This window comes from Nilaparvata lugens, chromosome 6 (genome assembly GCF_014356525.2).
Source record: "Nilaparvata lugens isolate BPH chromosome 6, ASM1435652v1, whole genome shotgun sequence".
Classification (NCBI taxonomy): Eukaryota; Metazoa; Arthropoda; class Insecta; order Hemiptera; family Delphacidae; genus Nilaparvata; species Nilaparvata lugens.
This window is the reverse complement of record NC_052509.1, coordinates 27,763,764-27,785,380: the sequence shown is the minus strand read 5'-3', so window position 1 is coordinate 27,785,380 and position 21,617 is coordinate 27,763,764. Positions and strand designations below refer to the sequence as shown.

The window sequence follows — 21,617 nt, the reverse complement described above, 5'->3', positions numbered from 1 at the left end:
GTTTTGTAGTTTCTGCAACCCCTCCCTGTTTGGAACAATATTCACAATTCAGGTAGCTTATAGCTTATATGGTCGCCCTTTTTTCTGTATCTTTGAAGCTCATTTATGAAGTCTACCAGATCTACTCTGTTGAGTCCAGTCACTATATACATTGGTGCATGCAATTTATATTGTAGTTCTGATTTTTAATATATTATTTGGGTACATAAGAGAAGTCCAGAACCAATTTCTTCATGCAAAATTTCCTTGTGCTAGATACAGAGTGTCCCAAAAACCTCATATTTTCGGCTCATTTTCCAGTTTTCAGCTATTTCTGCCAAATCTCGTGATCGGACATAAAAATTTGCTCTCGCCTTTGTTTTAGATTATGAAATTCTGTATAAAATGAGATCATTCGGAACTCTTTATCTCCAATGAGTACTGAGTTTTGATTTTTCAAAAATGAGTGAAATTTGAAGAAAAAAATCAATTTTGATGAATTTTAGTTTTTGATCAACAATATCTTAGGCCGGTTACAGAGCTCGACCGGCCGTCAGTGCGTACATCAGTCGCGCTTGTCTTTTCCATAAATATTCCATGTATCCGTACAGAGCAGGACTGACGGCACGCATGCGCACGGTCAAGACCATGCGTTTTATACAGCGTACAAAGACCATCGGTCGAGCTCGTGCGCATCCGTTCCATCGGTCGACTGACGCGCTATTGAAACAAATAGAAGCTTTCAGAGCTGTACTGATCAGTAGCCCGATCGCAACATAACCAATGTGCTGACACCTCCGCCCGACAATCAGCTGATATTGAATTGAATAGCGTAATGAGTGAATTCAATTAAAAGTGTCATATTTGAATTCAGAGTTTTTCTATGCATTTCTTCAATCATTTCTAAATTTTTTATTGAAAAAATCATACATTATTAATATTATCTACATTTATTTGATCTGTAGCTTAAAGTGACTGCAAGTATTCCCAATGGTGATACAAGCTCGAAATAGCTCATCAAAATTTCTGATGGACATTCTGAGGTAGTTGAAAAATGTATCTTCACCCCAAGCAATGATGTATATTATAATGGTACTAAATTCTCTTTGGAATGCTCTTTGGGCGACCATCTTGATATCTACGTCTTTTAATCTTTCGTTTACGAAGATAATAAGCTGCAATAACAATCTGTAATGGCGTCCATTTTGTGAGTCAGAAAAACTGATGTATGGTCAGGATGGTGCATACGCACAGACGGTCGGTCGAGCTCTGAATGTGTAAAACTGATTCATCGATGCGTACGGTCAGGATGGTACATACGCACTGACGGTCGGTCGAGCTCTGTAACCGGCCTTACGATTGTGACCATTTAGATGTAAAATTCAAAATTCCTTTGGGCGTATTTCTGTGCTCTACAATCTGATATCAGGTAGAGCGCTCTATCTCATATATATTTCCAGGTACACCTGACAACAATGCTCCTTGTATTGTGAAAAACACCTAATTTTCAGCTTCAACCATCATCACCAACTACATTGTCCTCACATTAATATTTCGCAAAATGACGTTCATGATTATTATGATCTATGTGAATCACCCGTTAGATGCACTTCATTTCAGTATTTCCTAGTGGAGAGGCGCGCTTAAGGACACCTTAAGGATCAAAATTTCAATCACTTTTAACTTTTGACACAATGCTCAGATTTCATCGTACTACACTTCATTCTCGGCTTGTCAAGGCGGTCTAAAATCATGCATCATAAGTCAAATTCGGTCAAAAAATGGAAAATTTATTGTTGAGTGTACTTAAGCCCATATTCCAATATACAAAAAATGGCCAATTTATATCTCAAACGTCAGAAAAAAATCATAAACTCAAGTCTTCTAATTCCATTTTCTTCTGAGCCCAACTCGCCGGATGGGGCCAGTGAGCCCGATCCGCGAGCCGGACTCGTCCTTAAAACACAGAGGGTGTTGAAGATCTGTTATAATTACGATTTCATAAAAATGAATGTTGAAAATAACGAAATTCGAGTTCGAGCAACAGTTTACCTAGCTATTATTAATATCAGGATATATTTCACCCACCTCAACTGGTCTCAGATTTGAGCTGCCTTTAGTCTGAATTTTTACTGGTGCAGAAAGTATAATATTAAACAATAAACTATTGTAATGATTTGAATTACAATAAGAATAAGAGTTTAAAAATAATTTGACTAATGAGAAATTTTAAAATTTGAATAATATGTTAGTGCTACTTGGACTTTTATCTTGCATTTTTTTTTGATAATCTGTAATCTGTTATCAAGGCATGAAGCGCCAACCACCATTTAAATGGAGGTTTAATATTGTTAAATTATTAATAGGTTAGAGTTATCAATAAAAATAATACACAAAAAATTATGTCAATACAATATAATATAAAACATATATTAATAATTGGATAGTGCTTGATTTTATGAATGTGTATCCGAATTTATCAAGGTATCTCTCTCTGAAAAACCTAGGCATCTTTATGGATAAAAACCTCGACTGGTCAGAACAAGTCAGTAAAACCTGTTGAAAGGTTTTCTCAGCAATGCATTCACTTAAAAAATTGCAAGATGTCCTTCCTAGAAGTATACGATTATTACTGGTCCAATCTTTGATTTTTCCACATTTCACCTACTGCAACTCTGTCCTCAATGACATGCAAGTTACACCCAATGAAAAAATGCAGCGCTGCCAAAATTACGTCTACGTTTTGTTTACTCTCTTGAACGCCATGAACATATCACCCCAGCACACATTGCTAGTTCTATCCTGAAGCTCCCCGATCAGAGACGTTTCAGAATAATCAAACTTGTTAGAGATAATTTAAAATATAGTTCTGGCGCAAATGTCATGAATAAGGCACTCCGTGGTCATTTTTGAGTAACAGCCGTGGAAGATGTCTCAATTTCTTCATTAGGTCTAGCATAATAAGGATCGTGATGATGATAGGTCCAAATCACAGGCAAACACCTCGGAAACAAGATGGCCGCCAAAATTTTCAGGGTTTTACTATATCGCTTGTACTTCAATAACCGTTCAGATATACAACCGTTTTTTCTAGACGAAAATATTTTTAAAATCTTCCTCTACAGATTTCGATTCTATAAAATTTTCCTCTAAAACGCATATTTTTTTTTAGTTATAACCTTCAAAAGCCCAAAAAACGTTTTTTTCTAAATTTGTTCAAATTTCATTCCATTATAACTTTTTTTTTGTGCAAGAGATACAAAGAAATTTTCAATCTTTGAAATTTAGAGCGTTTTTTCAACTTTGGAACGATATATCTTCGTGCGCTGTACGTCGAAAAATGAGTTCTGCGCCCTCCAAAGAAAATCCTGCATGATTTCTTGTGCGTTTTTCCATAATATGCATGAGGTAACAAGCTAGAACTATAAAATCGATTTTTTCATGACTACCTATTCAAAGATAGAGACTTGCAAATGGTCTCAATCTCCTCGTTACAACAAGACGAATAAGAATATTGATGATGGTAACAACGAAAATATTCGACATCATTGAAAAATACAAGATGGCGGTCATTATTGACAGAAATTTTTACATCTTCTGTTATTCAGTTATTGTAAGAGATATCGGATTGGTTTTACCACCAAAGTGTTTAGAATTAACCAAACAATGATGTTCGGAAGAATCATCTCATTTCAAGCACTCTTTCAATTATTTATTCAACTTCAAAAACTTTAAACATACATTTTTCGGAGACAATATTTCACTTCAACTCTGTATATGTATTCGCAGTATACAAACACTAGTATTATTGGCACATTGTTGTAGAATATTTTCAATGCTTCAAAATGACATCTGGTTGGAGGCTGTGAGTCCATATTTTACGGCTGGAGCGTCATCGGAAAAAGAGTACAAAGTACAATTTGCAGCGGAAAACACGCTTTTTCCACCAAATGCCAATCTCAACAATTAGAAAACCGTGTAACTCATGACTCTTTGAAGGTACATACTTGGGAATGGTATCAATCTCTATATAATGATGTGTAGAAATAGATTATCCATGATGGCAATCTTAAAAATGTTTGTCATCATGAAAAAAACATGATGGCGGCAAAAATATGTCGACTTTCAAGAAATCATCTTTAATTCTCATCATCATCAATTAAGTCATCTGGAAGCTTCAATTCAATCATACTACAATATCCAAAAGATTTATCCAATTCCACCAACTTTTACTATGGTGAATTTAACTACAAACTCTTGAAATCAGATTTTTGGCTGCCATCTTGGATTTTTCTAAGATGACAAACATTTTTGAGATTGCCATCATGGATAATCTATTCCCATACATCTTTACGAAGAGATTGGTACCATTTTCAGGTCTGTACCTTCAAGGGGTCATGAGTTACAAGGTTTTCTAATTGTTGGGATTGGCATTTGGTGGAAAAAGCGTGTTTTCCACTGCAAAAAGTAATTTTTACTATTTTTCCGATGACGCTCCAGCCGTAAAATATGGACTTACAGCCTCCAACCAGATGTCATTTTTGGAAATATTCTACAACAATGTGCCAATAATACTAGTGTTTGTCCACTGCGAATACATATACAGGGTGGAAAGTTTCTGTTTTCAACATTTTATGTTCTTCAGTATTGTATATAGTCATTATTACTTAATTAATTTCTAAAATCATAATTAAATCCCACCCTTCAACGTTTGTTGCATTTATCTATTTTGAGTCATTGAAGCAATATTGTATTCACTATTACTCATTCTAATATCATCCACCTTATTCATTAATCCCATAATTCTAGATTCAAATCATAATATGATATTATATATATTATATTACCATATTATAATACTGCCAACAGCTCTATTCCATCACAACCCGGTCGTGTATTTATGGGAAGGATATTATTTTATTTCCTTCTTAGAGAATCGACAATTATTTGTTGAAACACCGCCGATTTATGAAGTTACATTACAATTTTATGTTATTGTTATTCTAATTGCATTTAATATTTATTTTTATTGATCTTTTTTTATACTTTGTCAAATTCGTTGAATAATTAGCATTACCGTCATTTAATGTAAATTAGTGTATAAGCCAGTAATTATTGTAACATACATAAATAAAGAAATCTAATCTGATAATAGATAGACAGAAACTAGAGTTTGGAGAGTGGTATCTCTCTATCTAGTAGACACAAACTGGAGTTTGGAGAATAGTATCTCTCTGATCGATAGTAGACACAAAAACTTGAGAGTGTCAGTTTGGCTGTGCATGCAACGCCAAACTGGCACTCCTGAGATTTTGTCACTAAACGACAAAGTTGCACGCCGTCAAACTGGGCTGCATTCCTTAGAGTGCCAGTTTGGCGGTGCATGCAACGACAAACAGGCACTCCTAAGATTTTGTCACCAGACGACAAAGTTGCACGCCGTCAAACTGGGCTGCATTCCTTAGAGTGCCAGTTTGGCAGTGCATGCAACGCGCCCAGTTTGTCGTCAGCCCAGTTTGTCGCCAGCCCAGTTTGACGCGGTCCCCTTCAGGACACTCCCATTAGGCCAACAATCTAACCTACCAACAGTTGAGAATGAATCTCACTAATTGCATTTGATCCGAATTTGTGAAACTTATGTAAAACTATCCATCCACCATCCATTGATCTCTAACATATTCCCATTACCAATGAAGGCACATGCCTCTTGTCATCTTCACAAAAAGTGTGTTTGTTCCATTTCCAATCATTGAAATGTTGAAGAAAATCAAGTACTGTATTTGAATTAAATTTGAGATTACATAAACTTATGTTTTATCATCTAAGTACAGTAGTTTCAATTGCAATAATTGTTTTTGTACAGAAGACGAGAATGGCGCCGAGTACGAGTTTGGAATTACCAGTTTGGCCAATAAGAGAGAATTGCTGCAGTTGAAAGATGCGGTCCAGTTTCAGGTGGACTCGAATGGCAGGGCAGCCAATGTGGTCGCCATCAGAAAGAAGAGGAAAGCCACTGTCGATGCTATCAAAGGTAAACCATTATCTACCTGATGTTATTAGGCCAATCAACAAACAGGGAAAAGTTTGGAAGACAATTTTTGACCGTCCCCAATTTAGTAAGAAGTCCCCAACACTTCCCCCTGTGCTGAGGGGGTGGTGCAAAGGTACCATTTATGGTTTCATGACATGACTAATCATACAAAATGAAGCTTGATTGATAGCCTACAAGATTTGTTCAATAGAGGTTTGTGATATTCCCAACACTTTACGAGATACTCGCTCTTGAAAGTGTAAAATATTTGAAATAACAGATTTTCATCCAATTTTTCCTTCTTCGAGCCCTTTGTCGAGCATTCATTGCCTGGATGTCTAAAAAAGGTGGGTCCATTTAAAGAAACAGTAACTATTATTTGAATGATTCTCAACATAACTCATTTTCCAAATGTCTGAGTTTGTTACATTGCTCAGTTTGAGGAAACGCGTGGTAATTAACAGAAGTTGTATTGTGAAGAGCTGTTACCCAAGAATGAATCACGCCCCTTTATAGAACTGGATTGACCGCGGTTGGTCACTGTATTTAGGGCTACAGAGCCAGTGAGAAATAATAAATTTTTGATGCTTCAAAGTCCTAGACATTAGGAGACGTGATTCAGCATTAGGCCAATAGCCTCAGCTCTTCACAGTAATGCTTAGTTATTTTGGCGTTCTCTCAAATTGGGCAATGTAACAAATGCAGACAGAATCTTAAAAAAATCGTTTTGTAGAAAATCACTGAAGTTATAATAAATTGAAAAACCGACTATTCTTTCCTGTTCACTCTATATACAGAGTGGGTGAAAAGTCCGAGAACGGCTTAATATCTCATACACAAAGGTAATTTGACGGTGGGTGTGATTGAGAATAAAGTTGCATTCAATATGGCGAACCAGATTTTTAAAGTCATAGTAAAGTAGTATTTTCAACTTAAGTAGGATCCCCAATCACACCCACCGTCAAATTACCTTTGGGTATGAGATATTAATCCATTCTCGGACTTTTCACCTACCCTGTATATAGAGTGAACAGGAAAGAATTGTCGGTTTTTCAATTTATTATAACTTCAGTGATTTTCTACAAACTGATTTTTTTAAGATTCTGTCTGCATTTGTTACATTGCCCAATTTGAAATCACTTAATAACTTACATTAGAAATGGAAATATTCGGGAACTGAGTTCCCTTTCTCAACCGAGCAGAGAGTGGCAGTTTGAAATCCGACGGTTAGGACCACAGAGTACGTATGGAGAGTCAATTGTAGCAGTAGAAACCACAGATTACACGGTGCAGACGGATGGAGAGAAAAAGGGTACAGATTCAGGGGACATTATGGGGGTATTTATGGGGCTGTAACAAACTGGATATTTAAGATTTGAGTGGGTTATGAATAAGGGAAGGTGTAGCTTATGAATTGATAAAAACGAGATTTAAAATTAGAAATCAAAAAAGAATTAGACTGAAATTGGAAAAAGGAATTGTAGAATTGAACTTGAATGAAATTTATTTTTCATTTTTATTGAACATTTAATATACAGGGTGTTTCAGAAGTAGTGTCGAGAATTTTAGGGTATTGTACCTGGATGCTAGGAGACTACAAATGTCATATTTGAAGTGTCCAAAACTCAGCGGTTATCCTTATAGCTGCCATTTTGTTTTTTTCACTTAAAAATTTTTATCTCAAGAACGAAATGTTGTATTGATCTGAAATTTGGCATGAATATTTATGCTATAAAGACTAAACTATAAAAAATAATAAAAAATTTTTTGTTGAAATTTTTCAAAATGGCGGCCATTTTAAATTTTTGATGGCGAATATCTCGAAAACCGTCCATTTTACAGAAAATTTACAAGAGACAAAAAAGTTAGCAAATTTTTTCACGATTCCAATGATACCTAATTTATTAAGATTGGTCGAAGAATAACAGATAAATTAATTTTTTTCGTACTGCATGCATGACCACTTTTCACCATTTAAAGATCAATATTAATTTTTTAATTCCAGATGTATTTAAGATGAAGCTTTGAAACTCGGTATGGCTGCATATGGGCAAACAGATGATTTTACAATGGTTTTCAGATGATAATGTTTGTCTTGTAAAAGTATTGTTGTTTCATTAAAAGTAAAGAACCAGATGTAGTGCTTCCTATTTCTTAGTCTCACGTTTCCTAGGTCTTATTTCTATCTTAAATTTCCAGTTTCAATATTTTCTTACGTTGCTTCTACACAAATATTTAATTATTGTAATGGAATTTAGTTCGCTGGAGTACACCGATATTCACTTCATGTATGGAGCAGCTCTTGGCAATGCGACCGAAGCAAGAAGAATGTATGCAGCTGCATTTCCAAACCGCCGTCTCCCTTCCGACAAGGTGTTCACAAGAACTCACAATCGGCTGAGAGAAGTTGGTTCATTTGAACGGAACAGGGTAATTGCTGGTAGGCCTCGAGCAGTTCGAAATGTTGCTTTTGAAGAGGAAGTATTGCAGAAATTCGATTTCAATCCTAGAACGAGTACGAGAGCAGTTGCAAAGCAAATCAATTCAAGTGCTTCTTCTGTGTGGCGTGTACTAAACAAGGAAAGACTTCACCCCTTCCGCTTTCAAAAAGTTCACTCATTGGTTGAACGCGACTATGAGCCAAGAGTAAACTGTGCCCGTTGGTTTCTTCAGCAAGACATTATCCAACCAAATTTTCTAGAAAATGTGTTATTTACCGATGAGTCCAGCTTTACAAGAGAAGGAATTTTCAACTCTCGCAACAGTCACGTCTGGGCCTTAGACAATCCTCATGAGGTCAAAGTGCGTGGTTATCAGCATAGATTTTCGCTGAATGTTTGGACGGGTATCTTAGGTAATCGCGTGATTGGACCATACATTCTTCCTAATCGTCTGAATTCTCCCACGTACATTACTTTTTAAGAGACATACTACCAGAACTTTTGGAAGATGTGCCTCTTGCAAACAGATATAATATTTGGTTTCAACATGATGGTGCCCCTGCTCATTTCGGAAATGTTGTTACGGACTTTCTGAACATGACCTATCGTCAGCGGTGGATTGGGCGGGGTGGACCAGTACCGTGGCCCGCACGTTCACCTGACCTCAACCCTTTAGATTTTTTTTCTGGGGCCATATGAAAGACCTTGTTTACAGCACGCCAGTAGAAAACGAAGAAGACCTTGTGGCAAGAGTGGTTGCTGCAGCAGGTGCCATTCAAGATGATGAAAATGCTTTTATAGCAGTTCGACGGTCCATGATTGAAAGGTGCAGACTGTGTAATCAAGTTGAAGGACGGCATTTTGAGCAATTGCTGCATTAGTATCAGTGAACCGATTTGAGTGAAATTAATATTTTTCAATGTAAAATAAAATTTGGAGGAAAGTTATTCTTGTATATTTCTGTAATAAGAACGGTTTTCATGAAATTATAAAAAAAATTAATATTGATCTTTAAATGGTGAAAAGTGGTCATGCATGCAGTACGAAAAAAATTAATTTATCTGTTATTCTTCGACCAATCTTAATAAATTAGGTATCATTGGAATCGTGAAAAAATTTGCTAACTTTTTTGTCTCCTGTAAATTTTCTGTAAAATGGACGGTTTTCGAGATATTCGCCATCAAAAATTTAAAATGGCCGCCATTTTGAAAAATTTCAACGAAAAAATTTTTTTTTATTTTTTATAGTTGAGTCTTTATAGCATAAATATTCATGCCAAATTTCAGATCAATACAACATTTCGTTCTTGAGATAAAAATTTTTAAGTGAAAAAAACAAAATGGCAGCTATAAGGATAACCGCTGAGTTCTGGACACTTCAAATATGACATTTGTAGTCTCCTAGCATCCAGGTACAATACCCTAAAATTCTCGACACTACTTCTGAAACACCCTGTATATTTTTGATAGTTGTGAAATTTATTATGATATGATGAAATTTATTTCAATTTAATTAAACAGTTGGTAGCTATGGTACTATTGCTGTCTGTTGAGACCAGGACTGGAAGCAGCTCCAAGCACCCAAATAAAAGCCAATTCTTTCGTCTTGACATCTATGGAGGGGGCTGTGGGAGGGAGAGTGGCAAGGACATTGACTTTGAAGCATTGGTCAAAGTTCTTGTTGTGCTCAGAGCCATGGGTGGGGATGGGTAGGGACGTATTATTTTAAAAGGAAGCCCTGTGATTGTTGATTCGGAGGTTTAGGGCAGTGGTGGTTTCACCTATGTAGAAGGCAGGATAGAAGTTGCAGGAAAGGAGGTAGATGCAATTTTTACTTTCCTTGTCCTATTACCATAGGTAAGGAAAGTATTGCTTTCCGAAAAAAAATTAAGGTATCCCAATTTCTATATTTCTATACGTTTCAAGGTCCCCTGAGTCCGAAAAGTGGTATTTGGGTATTGGTCTGTATATATATATATATATATATATATATATATATATATATATATATTACTGCTAGAATAGATGAACATAAATTAAGCATAAAAAATCAACAATCAACCTCAGCCCTATATAACCATGTGAAAAATACTGGTCATACAATAAATTTCGTGAATTCCAAACAAATAGCCAGCATTCGAGATTTTCAAGTCAGGATTGTGAGAGAGGCGTTGGAAATCGAAAAGCAAGGCTCTCTAAATAAAAGAGACGACAGCCTCAACGTGTCTCCCTTATGGAAGTTAATTTTGAATACCAAACGCCCAGTACCTGGTACAATGAAACCCGCTACAGCACCATTGTCACCAAAACAAGACAACTTTCCTGGAATTTCACTCACCCAACAGCGCCAGCACAAGCAAGTGGAGGGAGGGGGTAGGAGATATGCTCTTCGACCCAGAAAGAATACCTAGGACTCAGTGTGGATCTCGACGCCACTCTCAGAAGATGTCGTCTGCGATGGCGACGAAACGTCAGACTCAAGTAAGTCAAAACAAACGGATGTACCCGGTTAACTCTTTTACATATAATATATATATATATATATATATATATGTGTGTGTGTGTGTGTGTGTGTGTGTGTATGAGTGTATGTGCGTCTGTGTACACGATATCTCATCTCCCAATTAACGGAATGACTTGAAATTTGGAACTTAAGGTCCTTACAATATAAGGATCCGACACGAACAATTTCGATCAAATACAATTCAAGATGGCGGCTAAAATGGCGAAAATGTGATTATCCAATTGCAAACTGTTGGCAACTGTTGATTCTATTAAATCATTCACTATGAAGACCTATTATGCTATCAGACCTCGTATGCCTCCAGCGTTATTGTCCTGTCACCAGCTGGCTTAGATCTTTGCTTATAAGTAGACTTGTGATGCGCGTGGACACTAGCGTCAGGTGATCAATTCTAATAACGGCAAGGAAAGTTGTGTGAGTGCGCCACACCAGATTTTTGGAGATGCAATTACTGGATTGGTGGATTTGGTGGGTGTAGTTGGCGATAGGACTGGTAAAGGAGATGGAAGAATCAGTGATAGCGGGTTTCACAGCGGGTGTTTCTTAGGATATCTATGAAGTGGAAGGAGTCTTTGAGATGAGAGGGTAGGGAGGCAACAATGGGTTGGAGGTGGAAATCAACAAGGGCAGAGATTCGTTCTGTTGGGCTATTTATGCTTGAAACAATGGGACGACCAGGATTGCCTTATTTATGGATTTTTGGAAGAAGATAGAAGTGTGGTTTGTTGGGAGTGTCTGGCGAAAGGATGTTGATGTCTGAGTCCGAGAGGCCTTCAGATGGACCGTATTGCATCAGAAATTTGAGAACTTTCTTTTGGATTCGTGGAGTAGGGTTAGAAGGCAGGAGTTGATACTGTTCAGGATTGGTGAGTTGCCGGTTGGCTTCTTTGGTGTAATCAGTGGTGTTCCAGTAAGACTATGGTTGAGCTTTTGTCAGCTTTGGTGATAAAAATACTGAACACACTTACTGAACAAATGTAAATGTAATGCTCTCGACTAGAGTGGAGTCTCTTCTCGACCTGAGTCGCATAAGTGTGAGTTGAGCCTTTGATTTTTCATTGGAGGAAGTTGAGCCAATCGAAAAACTATCGCCTCTTATGTGTTTTTTGCTCGGCACACATGAGTCCCACATCTATAAATAACATTTCCATTCTCTCCACGATTGATATGCATGGTAGCATCACACTTCACGCAGGGTACAGGCTGTTTCAATAGTTGATGTTCTATTAAAAAACGTTTCATACCAGTCTTTGATATGTGTTCTCTACTCCATATAGGACGGATAAACTGTAAGACACTGATCGATACAGTAGTTACAAGATCTATCAACTTTCTCGGACGAGCTGCAAACTGCAAGTGATTCTTACTGAAATGTACTGGAATGACATCCCCGGAGAAGGGGGAAGTTGAGGGTGAGAAAGTTGATTGGGAAAATCCATCGTCAAGAAATGTATTTTTGGACATCCAGTCCAATATCAAACTTCTAGGGCAACATAGATCATGAATAGTTCTTAGTTGATTGTATGGATAGCGGAAGTAAAGAACAAAAGAGTGTAGTATAGGTTGATAGGAGGAACCTTATAATAACGAAATATAATTCACAGTTTTTGTTTATTGAATTAATATTCTTATTTGTAATGCGTTATTATATTCATCAAGCTGTGTACAACTTACGTGCCACGAACACACGCCGTACGTTTTTGTAACTCAAGTTAGTCTGTATACAGCTTGTGAGCAAGTTGAGTTTCATCAAATGAACCATTGAGAATAATTCAATAACAAGTACTTGATCACTGATCTAGATTTAATAATAAGTTGTAGAGAATACAAGTAACAGATGTAAGGTGCAAAGTAATAGATGAGTCCCTCTCCCTACCAGCTAAAACTCCCTTCAAGAAAGCAGACGGTGCACTAACTCCGGCCACTGAAGGTGTGTTTTCGTAACTGGCAGACGACAGAATTCACTTTAAATTAACATTGGTTCTTATGAGAGTATTAACCCATCGGCAGAAAGTTGAGCAGAAAAAAGAAATGTTCAAATCAGAGACGAACTGTCGTTCATTTTGCCGTTCTTTATAAGGCCTATCAACACAATGCTATTTTGCTTCGACCGATCACTGCTCGTGAACCGTTTTGTAGAAAAAGAACTAATTTCGGAATTCTGTCGACGAGAACAGACAGCTTCGAATTACTTTTCTGCTCTGATCAAGTGACACCGGCAGAATAATCTTTCTCTGGATCAGACGCCATGTTCTTTTTAACCTCAATCTTTAATTGTTGGATGGTTTGTTTTGATATTATTTTGCTGTTGGTTGTCAGATTTCGGATTGCTACTATTATACTGTGAAATTAATTTGCAGTGGAAAATTGAGGTATAAAATATTTCTATTGGTTTCTTTATTCTTATAATTTTTACAAGAGAAATTGAAAATTGATTTACAACTGAAAGGCGTGAAATTTTCAAAGTTCAAAGTTTTGTACTTTCCAGACCTGCACAACGAATTACCTATTTGAAAAATAGAATATGGTTAAAAATTGCTGATGTAATAGATGATTCAAGTAAGTACACTTAAATTTCTCATAATAAAGTAGGCTAGATCTACCGTACACAATTGATATAAATTTTATAAGTAGCCTACTAGCATGTTTACAATTTTTATTTAGGTAGCCTACTGTAGTAGGCCTTTAATAACCTAGTCTCTAGGTCTAAATTGTTATCTTTTTCATTTTTCAAGAAGTTAGAAGTTGACAAAAGTTTATTTATTTATTTATTTAGAGTTTAATTTCTAGTATTTAATAATAAAGTAAATCCTAGACTAGCTAGTTTGTGTATGGTAGAGAATTACCACAAGAAAGAGAGAAATCTAATCAACTTATTAGATTTAAACTCATTCAAGATTGATTGATTAGATTAACATTAAATGATCAGATTCCAAACATTATTCAACCAAGATAACATTTAGCATTTCATGATAAGATAGCATTTCATGCGAACAATTTTTTACACTTTCATTGAGTTTGCTTAATCTTTGTATTTTGTATACATTTTTTATAATGCAGCTAGTAGTTTTCACAAACAGATTTATTGAAAATAACATCATAATTTGACTTAGAATTATTTCATTACATTCTAAGTCCTAAACTTTCATTATCCTTGTTGCATCTCAAAATATTGTAAACCCATAGTTTATCAATATAATAACAAAACTAACCTGACTATTAGAACATTTACTTTGTCTTTGGTACCTATCTATGAATTAATCTTCTTTTAATTTAAAATTTAAAATCACTTGGAAACAATATTAAATAGATTGTTATAGTAATAACTTGATCAGAGTCAGTGTAATTGAATATTGAAAGACTGCCATTGAAAAAATTTAAAATAGGTAGGCTACTATTTTTCTGGTTGACCATTGCTACCAAACTCATTTAAAACTACAATAGTATTGTATTTGGAAAACTTATTCATGCTCTATTGATCGATATATTGCGTGATGCCAGGTATATCAATGTGAATAGTAAATTAAAACAGGAGACACACAACATAGATAGATTAAAAACACTGAAAAACTTACATTATAATCGGAAATTTTCGAGGAACTGTGTCCCCTTTCTCAACCGAGCAGTGAGTGTAATGTAAGTTTTTCAGTGTTTTTAAACTATCTATGTCGTGTGTCTCCTGTTTTAATTTATATTATAAAACTTAAAAGTGTTTTCTGTTATGTGCTACGAATGTAAGTATATACGTATATAGTATGTATATCTAATGTAAATAGTTTATTGAGGCCCACTTCACTTCTTTGATTACAAACAAAATATTGAAGAGAATGTGCTCAAAGGAAATGCATATGAATTCTTTTTTGTTGACCAGGATGGAACAATTCTTTGGAACCATAGTTAGAATAAGTTAGTTAGGTAAGATAAAATTCCACTCATTTTTTAAACTTTATATAGGCGATGTCATTTTATACAGTTTCCCTTTTTTTAAGTTTATCCACTTCAATGTTTTATTATCGATTTGATGGTAGATATTCAAATAGTAAGACTTAACTATGGAATGTGACTAAAATAATAGAAAAACTGACTGAATTTAGAAATCATTAATAGCTTACAGGAAATCTTAATATTTCGAAACTACGTGAAACCACATGAGATCAAGATGAACAGTTGAGAAGAGTGCTTAAAAAACAATGTATTCACTTATCATTCAGGGAATAGAGTTATTCATAATATTTGGGATTCCTTCCATAAAGAAATAATTTATATAACATTATCTAATAATGTGATAACATTACATCAATAATTTGATGTTAAAATTGTTTTAAGAACACTCTTCTCAACTTTCCATCTTGATCTTGAGTGGATGTTGACTTTATAAATGACCATACATTAGAACTATGAATAGATGACTTCAAAAATTCACCCAGCAAGTGCTGGTAGAAAACACTGAATAATAGCTTTTAATGACAGTGATTCCACCTTTTAAAATTTATGATTAAATTCATGGATGAAATACCTGCATTGTTTTGAGATAGATTTATGTATTTACAGTTTGGTATTCATTTTCAAATCACTTAGTTCTACTTATAATTTTGTAGATAATCATCATTTCAGATTAAGCAATTAATTTATTGATTATTTCCATTTGTTTCTCTAAATGTAGAACTAAAAATTACTTTATGCAGTACATTTTGGAAGAGTCAAGTAAACCAAACGGTCGAGAAGTAGGCCTACTGACCACAGAAATAAATGAATTGTTCATGGTATCCAAAAATATGTTGTTCACCAACAAGTTCTTTTGACCTTGGGGTACACTGATTAATCCCAATTCCTGCATGGAGATTTATTTATTCAATCAATCATTCAGAATTACACAACTTACAGATTGATGCTAATAATAATTCAACTGATTGTTGGTCTATTGGAATTTCTCATATAATATTACTTTGTCATTATAGGGGGGTTCCTTCCCAAGAAATATAATTAAAATACCTTCTAGGCTATATTTCCAAGGTTTTGATTAAAATTGATAAGCTTTTAGAACATTATAGTAAATAAGGAGTTTGAAAGGCTACTTTAATTCTAATTAATACCCTAATGAAGTATTAATTTTAATAGGGCAACTTTAATGTTTAATTATAGAAAATAACTAGTAGTCCTACCCTAAGATATTCAAAATAAGCATGACCAGTTTCTAATTATGTCATTGTCAAGAGAGTCCTTATTGAACATGTTGAAACTAATCATGTTTCATCTTGGAATATCACAAGGCTACTAGTTACCTTCTATAATTAATAAATATTTATCCATTTTAAAATAGGCTCTGTGTTATTTAAAGCACTGTAACAGAACCTGTTTATTCTAGCAAGATATACAGGTATCTCAACAATAATTATTAGGATTAGTTCGCCTGTTTGAATACACTTTGTACAACATGTCAGTCATATGTGTGAATCTATAATAATAATTTTTATTATTCGTATAGCTTTTACTGGTGAGGAGTCCCTAATTGAACCTTGCCTGAGAAGGCATATTGATTTAGGCAGTCAATGGGCCTCACGATTCTTATATTTTATGTATATCAGCCGGGACCATACCTATCCAATGATCAAAAAGGGGACTGCTAAAATAAAATGCCTAAAAACCGTTTACAATATTGATTTCCCTTGGTGTAATATAACCCGTAGATTCCAAAAATGCTAGAAGTAAAGCACTTATCTATTAACTCTCCTAGTACCACGTTGGGTCGTATCCGACCCCAGGCGCCATTGCTTATTGGTTTGTTGGCATGTTGATGGGGGAAACGCCACCCTCATCCATGTAACCTTTCCTTCAGTATTTCTCCAGACACAGACCAGAGCTTTCGTTCGTGATACGTAAACTTTTTTTATTATCGCCAATTTTAATGTTGGGTGTCAAGAACAGGGTCGCATCCGACCCCACATGGCCTTTCTTGTTCAACTTATTTTGATGCTTATTGTTTGAATCACACTATTCAATTTGCGTTCTTGTTAAGTGGAATAGTTATCACACACTTAGCTTGTATATACTTGATCGTGGGTAATGATAGAAATGAAATTTCAACTTACAGATAGAAATGAAATCTGTATAGATATACATAGAAACACCTTATGAAGTTCCCAGAGAGAATAGAACTAGTTTATGAATTATAACGGATTATTTCTATACTACCTAGGTATGTCATTATGTATTTCTATGCCTTTTTTATGCAGATTTAGTTTTTAAGTTGTAAATACCAGCAAGCTTGTTCGTGGTATAACCACACTCTGATGTAGATTTAGAACCACTGGAAAGCTGGAATTTTTACTCATATTATAAAAAGTTTTTAATCATTCAAGTGTTTTTTCCTTTTAAATATATGAATGTTCAAATAAATAATATTTTCATTCGAATTTAAATGAGATTTTGTAAGGGAAAAATCATAATTGGAGACTGGGTCGGAAACGACCCCACCTGGTCTTCTATGTCTCATGCAACCACGTGGTACTAGGAGGGTTAATTTGAATTTTTTTCGATAGAGCTTCAATGGGCCTTTGAAGTTGAATACGGTACTCATACAAGAAAGTATACACGAAGGCCTATACACGATGTGATTCAAAGAACAAGCATTGACTCTTTGAAGGCAATTGATTCTAGTTAATAAAATAATTATATTAATATCTTATTAATAATGTAATGCTTCTAGTTAATAAAATGATAAATATCTTATTAATAATGAAATACAATCAGTTACTTCAAATTTACCCTTAGCATAAGAAATGAAAAGTTAACTCTTTGATTGACATGCCTATTAATAAAGCATATAATGAAGAATAATAATTGAAGTAACTAATTTATTGTGGAGAAGTTATCTGAGTTTTAAAAAGCAATTAATTCACTTTATTGAATTAAATAACCAATAATAATTTTAGAATTACCTCTTGGACAACCCAAAAAGTTCATTACCCATAACACATAAAGCAAAATTCATATCAAAGAATTAGTTCTTTGAGTGTTACTGTTTCTGCCCGCTTGGGTGCGCTGCAATCGATTCTGCTTCTGCCCGTTACGAAAACACAGCTTAATGAGGGTAATGGAGCGGATTAAGAGGACAATAGAGAGTGATAGTCGAGAGTAGGAGGATGTACCATTTTGGAACAATAGCCCAGTGTACAGGTAGCGCGGTCCAGTCTCATTTCTTTAACCCTTGAAATATTCTGCTAATGAGATTCATGTTATTTATTTTATTAATAATTACAGGTGCGTTTGGTTTCCTGGCGTATGAAGTTGATGATGGAAAGAAGTTATTCTATCATACGTCAGAGGTACAGGACGGAGTTCAGCTTCAGCAAGGAGATACGGTAGAGTTTGTTCTGATCTATAATCACAGAACTGGCAAATCGTCAGCATGCAATGTTACTAAAGTCAGGTAGGTTTCAAATTCCACAACTCTCCTATTTTAATTAAGTTTTTTATATAAAGCTGTACGATTCATTAACATCATTGTAAAGAGTGATTTGAAATCGCCACCACCACTTTTTTATTCAAATAACGCAAAACTAGTCTTGATTGTTACATCATTATCTATATCTATTAAACTTTTCCACATTTCCTGAATTTTTACACATAATGTCTTCTCAATACTTGAGAAAATGCCAAGGTAACTTGAATAAATTTTTTTTAGCAAGATGAAGGTTTGTATTCCCAGATTCCTATCATTCCTGCTCCTCCACTACTTGAACAGAAAATTATTTACACAAACATTTTGGCACGTCATGAATAAGATGAAGGAATCATTAACTACAGTCAAAATTATTCTTTCAATTGACTTATTGAAACAAGATACTGTACCGGTATATGAAAATTAGTATGCAATAGTTGGATCAATAAGTAAATAAATCACCCTTCTATTACATTTATTTAGATACTCACATTTTTGTGAAACATTAAATACAAGTTTTATAAATTACTAGCAGGTAACCCGTGCTTCGCAAGGGTTAATTTTAAAACTTTGCAAACTGAAAACTTGAAATAATAAAAAATTCAAAATTTGAAAATAGGCCTATAACCATCCTCGGTTAATAAAGAATCTTGATGCAAAATTTCAAATTAATCAGTTCAGACGTGATGATGCGTCAAACATAATTTTCCTACATAATTTCCCGTATGTGTATGAGCCAGCTCTTTCCATTATTATGGTTAGGATGGATAGATGGATGATTTATCAGTATCTTTGAATGAGAATAACTTTTGAACGGTTTGAGAAATCGGTGCGGTTTTCACTATTCATTTTCTCTTGAAATTCTGTATCATATGACCAACGTTAGTTTTCTGTCTTCTAACTTTGTCATATGACTACCTTCCAATTTAAAACTAGTAGTTCTGTGAACAGTAGACCTCGCGCAGTTATAACGACGTCCCAAACCATAAGCATATCCACACTGATACACTAACTATTTATTTGTTCAGATCATGCTTACACAAGATTTAATTATCATATAACGCTTTCCGGAATTTAGCGCGAGAAAACCAGAAGACATCTAGGCGCCCAGACGAGCTGTTACAAGTTCTTTGCATCCTATTTAATAGTGCATAAAAATTGCATTCAATGAGGCATGCAATTTATAGTCTACACAGCTGCTATTTTTTTACCAAGTTACATTGAGATATTGAATTGCATGCGTCATGGCATGCAATTTATAGTCAACTCGACAGCTGACTTATGATGAATAATTCTATAGTCTGATTTTCACTCTAATATTGACGTATGAAGGAGGCTCCTTTTTCCTTTTATATTATCCTTGAAATGCAAAATTTCCAAAAACCTTGTATATACGTCGACGCGCAATTTAAAAAGGAACATACCTGTCAAATTTCATGAAAATCTATTACCGCGTTTCGCCGTAAATGCGCAACATATAAAAATTAAGAGAAATGCCAAACCGTCGACTTGAATCTTAAGCTGCGTACACATATTCGCGCTTCCAACCCGCACCGAGCACGCTCCTCCCTCGTACCGCCCTCGTACCACCATCGAACCACAGTCGCTCCTCCCACGCACCCATCATGAACGTTACGGAAGATGTTAGATCTTCTCGCGTTCCCCGGTCGAACCACTGTTGCTCGCCGGTCGATCATCAATCGCTCTGCTGGAGTGACGTTCGGTTGCGGAGCAGAGCGACAGTCTGTACGCACCTTGAGACCTCACTTCGCTCGGTCAAAAATGAAGTTGAATTCAAAATGGCGGAACAAAATTTTGATGCGATAGAAAATCAGTTATTTTTATTCGAATAGGATCCCTATCATACCTATCATCTAATGTCCCTTTTAAAAGAAATGTTCAGCTGCTTCTATACAACAACTGGAAGCATGACAAATTGAAAACTTGACGTAATGAAATCTTGAAGAACTGAAAATTGGCATATAACAATCCTCGGTTAATTAAGAATCTATATGCAAAATTTCAAATTAATCAGTTGAGTAGTTCAGACGTGATGATGCGTCAAACATAATTCCCTATTCCTTACGTGTATAAGCCAGTTCTTTCCTTTATTATAGTATAGATTAATGAAGAAGACATAATACTTGAAAACCTCACAGAATCATATTGATTTTTTTCAATACATCAATAAATTTCAGTATCGATTCGATCCTCCTCAATTTGAATCAGGCATTTGTTTTCCCAATTCCAAACAAAATACCTAAAATATTCGTTCCACTGCGAATTTGTATCCGATAGTACATTATAACTGAATAATATAATTTATTACTTATTTTATTGTGATCTATTCATGTTTTTCTTATGAAATTCAATGATTCAGCATGAAGACTATGTCCATTTTATTTGTAGCCTACTGGTGGCAAAATTTTACATTAAAAATAATTATTTGATAAAATCCAAGTTCAATTGTAATAAAAACAAATTCCTTCAAAAAATAATTGATAATACGTTTTGAGGGAAAAAATTAAGAACAAAAAATTTGGGAAGATTCGGGATTCGAACCGAGAAACCATCGCTCCGAAAGCGAGTGAGTGTTTTACCGTTACACTACACGGCTCCGTTCGAAAATGATTGTCTTGTAGAAGCATTATAACCTCATCATAAAAAACACACTTCTGGGCTACAACAATGTAGCCTAAGACATATGGAACTTCATGTACGGTAGCATGAATGAAATTTAAACATTAATTCTGAAAAATCTAGAAGGAAAATTGAAATTTGGGCTTCCAGGTGCACGAGATTGATATTTTTAGAAGTTTTAAAATTTTCCTTTTATTGTCACTGCCGCCTGCCTCAACGATAAAAATGTACTATTATTTGTGTAAAACAATTTTTCCCTTTTCCTTATTATTTCATTCATTTCTAATAAATTTTCATGTTTCCCTTTTTTTATTAATTCTGTATCAAAATCTGATGTATATTTCTTATTTTATTTTTGCATTTTGTATTAGTTTGCTTTCATTTTTTACTTAAAATCTTTGAAGTGTAATATTTATTTTGTCTAAGTTTTTTATCTTTTGTAACTCATTTTTTCCTGTAACTAGGCACCCGCCGAAAAACCTTTGGGTTTGGCAGGACCCTCAACTGTTTGTATTGTGAATAAAAAAATTTGATTTGATTTGATTGTATGTGCAAAATTTGG

At 34.8% G+C, this 21,617-nt stretch overlaps 1 protein-coding gene across 2 annotated transcripts in view; it reads left to right on the top strand.

Annotated features, from left to right (window-relative positions):
• The window catches only part of LOC111058369 (cold shock domain-containing protein E1), an 84,845-nt gene that overhangs the window by 55,860 nt on the left and 7,368 nt on the right, over nucleotides 1-21,617 (top strand). For both annotated transcript variants that reach the window (XM_039430582.1, XM_039430583.1), the window contains 2 exons: nucleotides 5,843-6,010; nucleotides 18,235-18,403. In XM_039430582.1, the coding sequence (XP_039286516.1) occupies nucleotides 5,843-6,010; nucleotides 18,235-18,403 (337 nt within the window). The remainder of the gene's footprint in view (nucleotides 1-5,842; nucleotides 6,011-18,234; nucleotides 18,404-21,617) is intronic.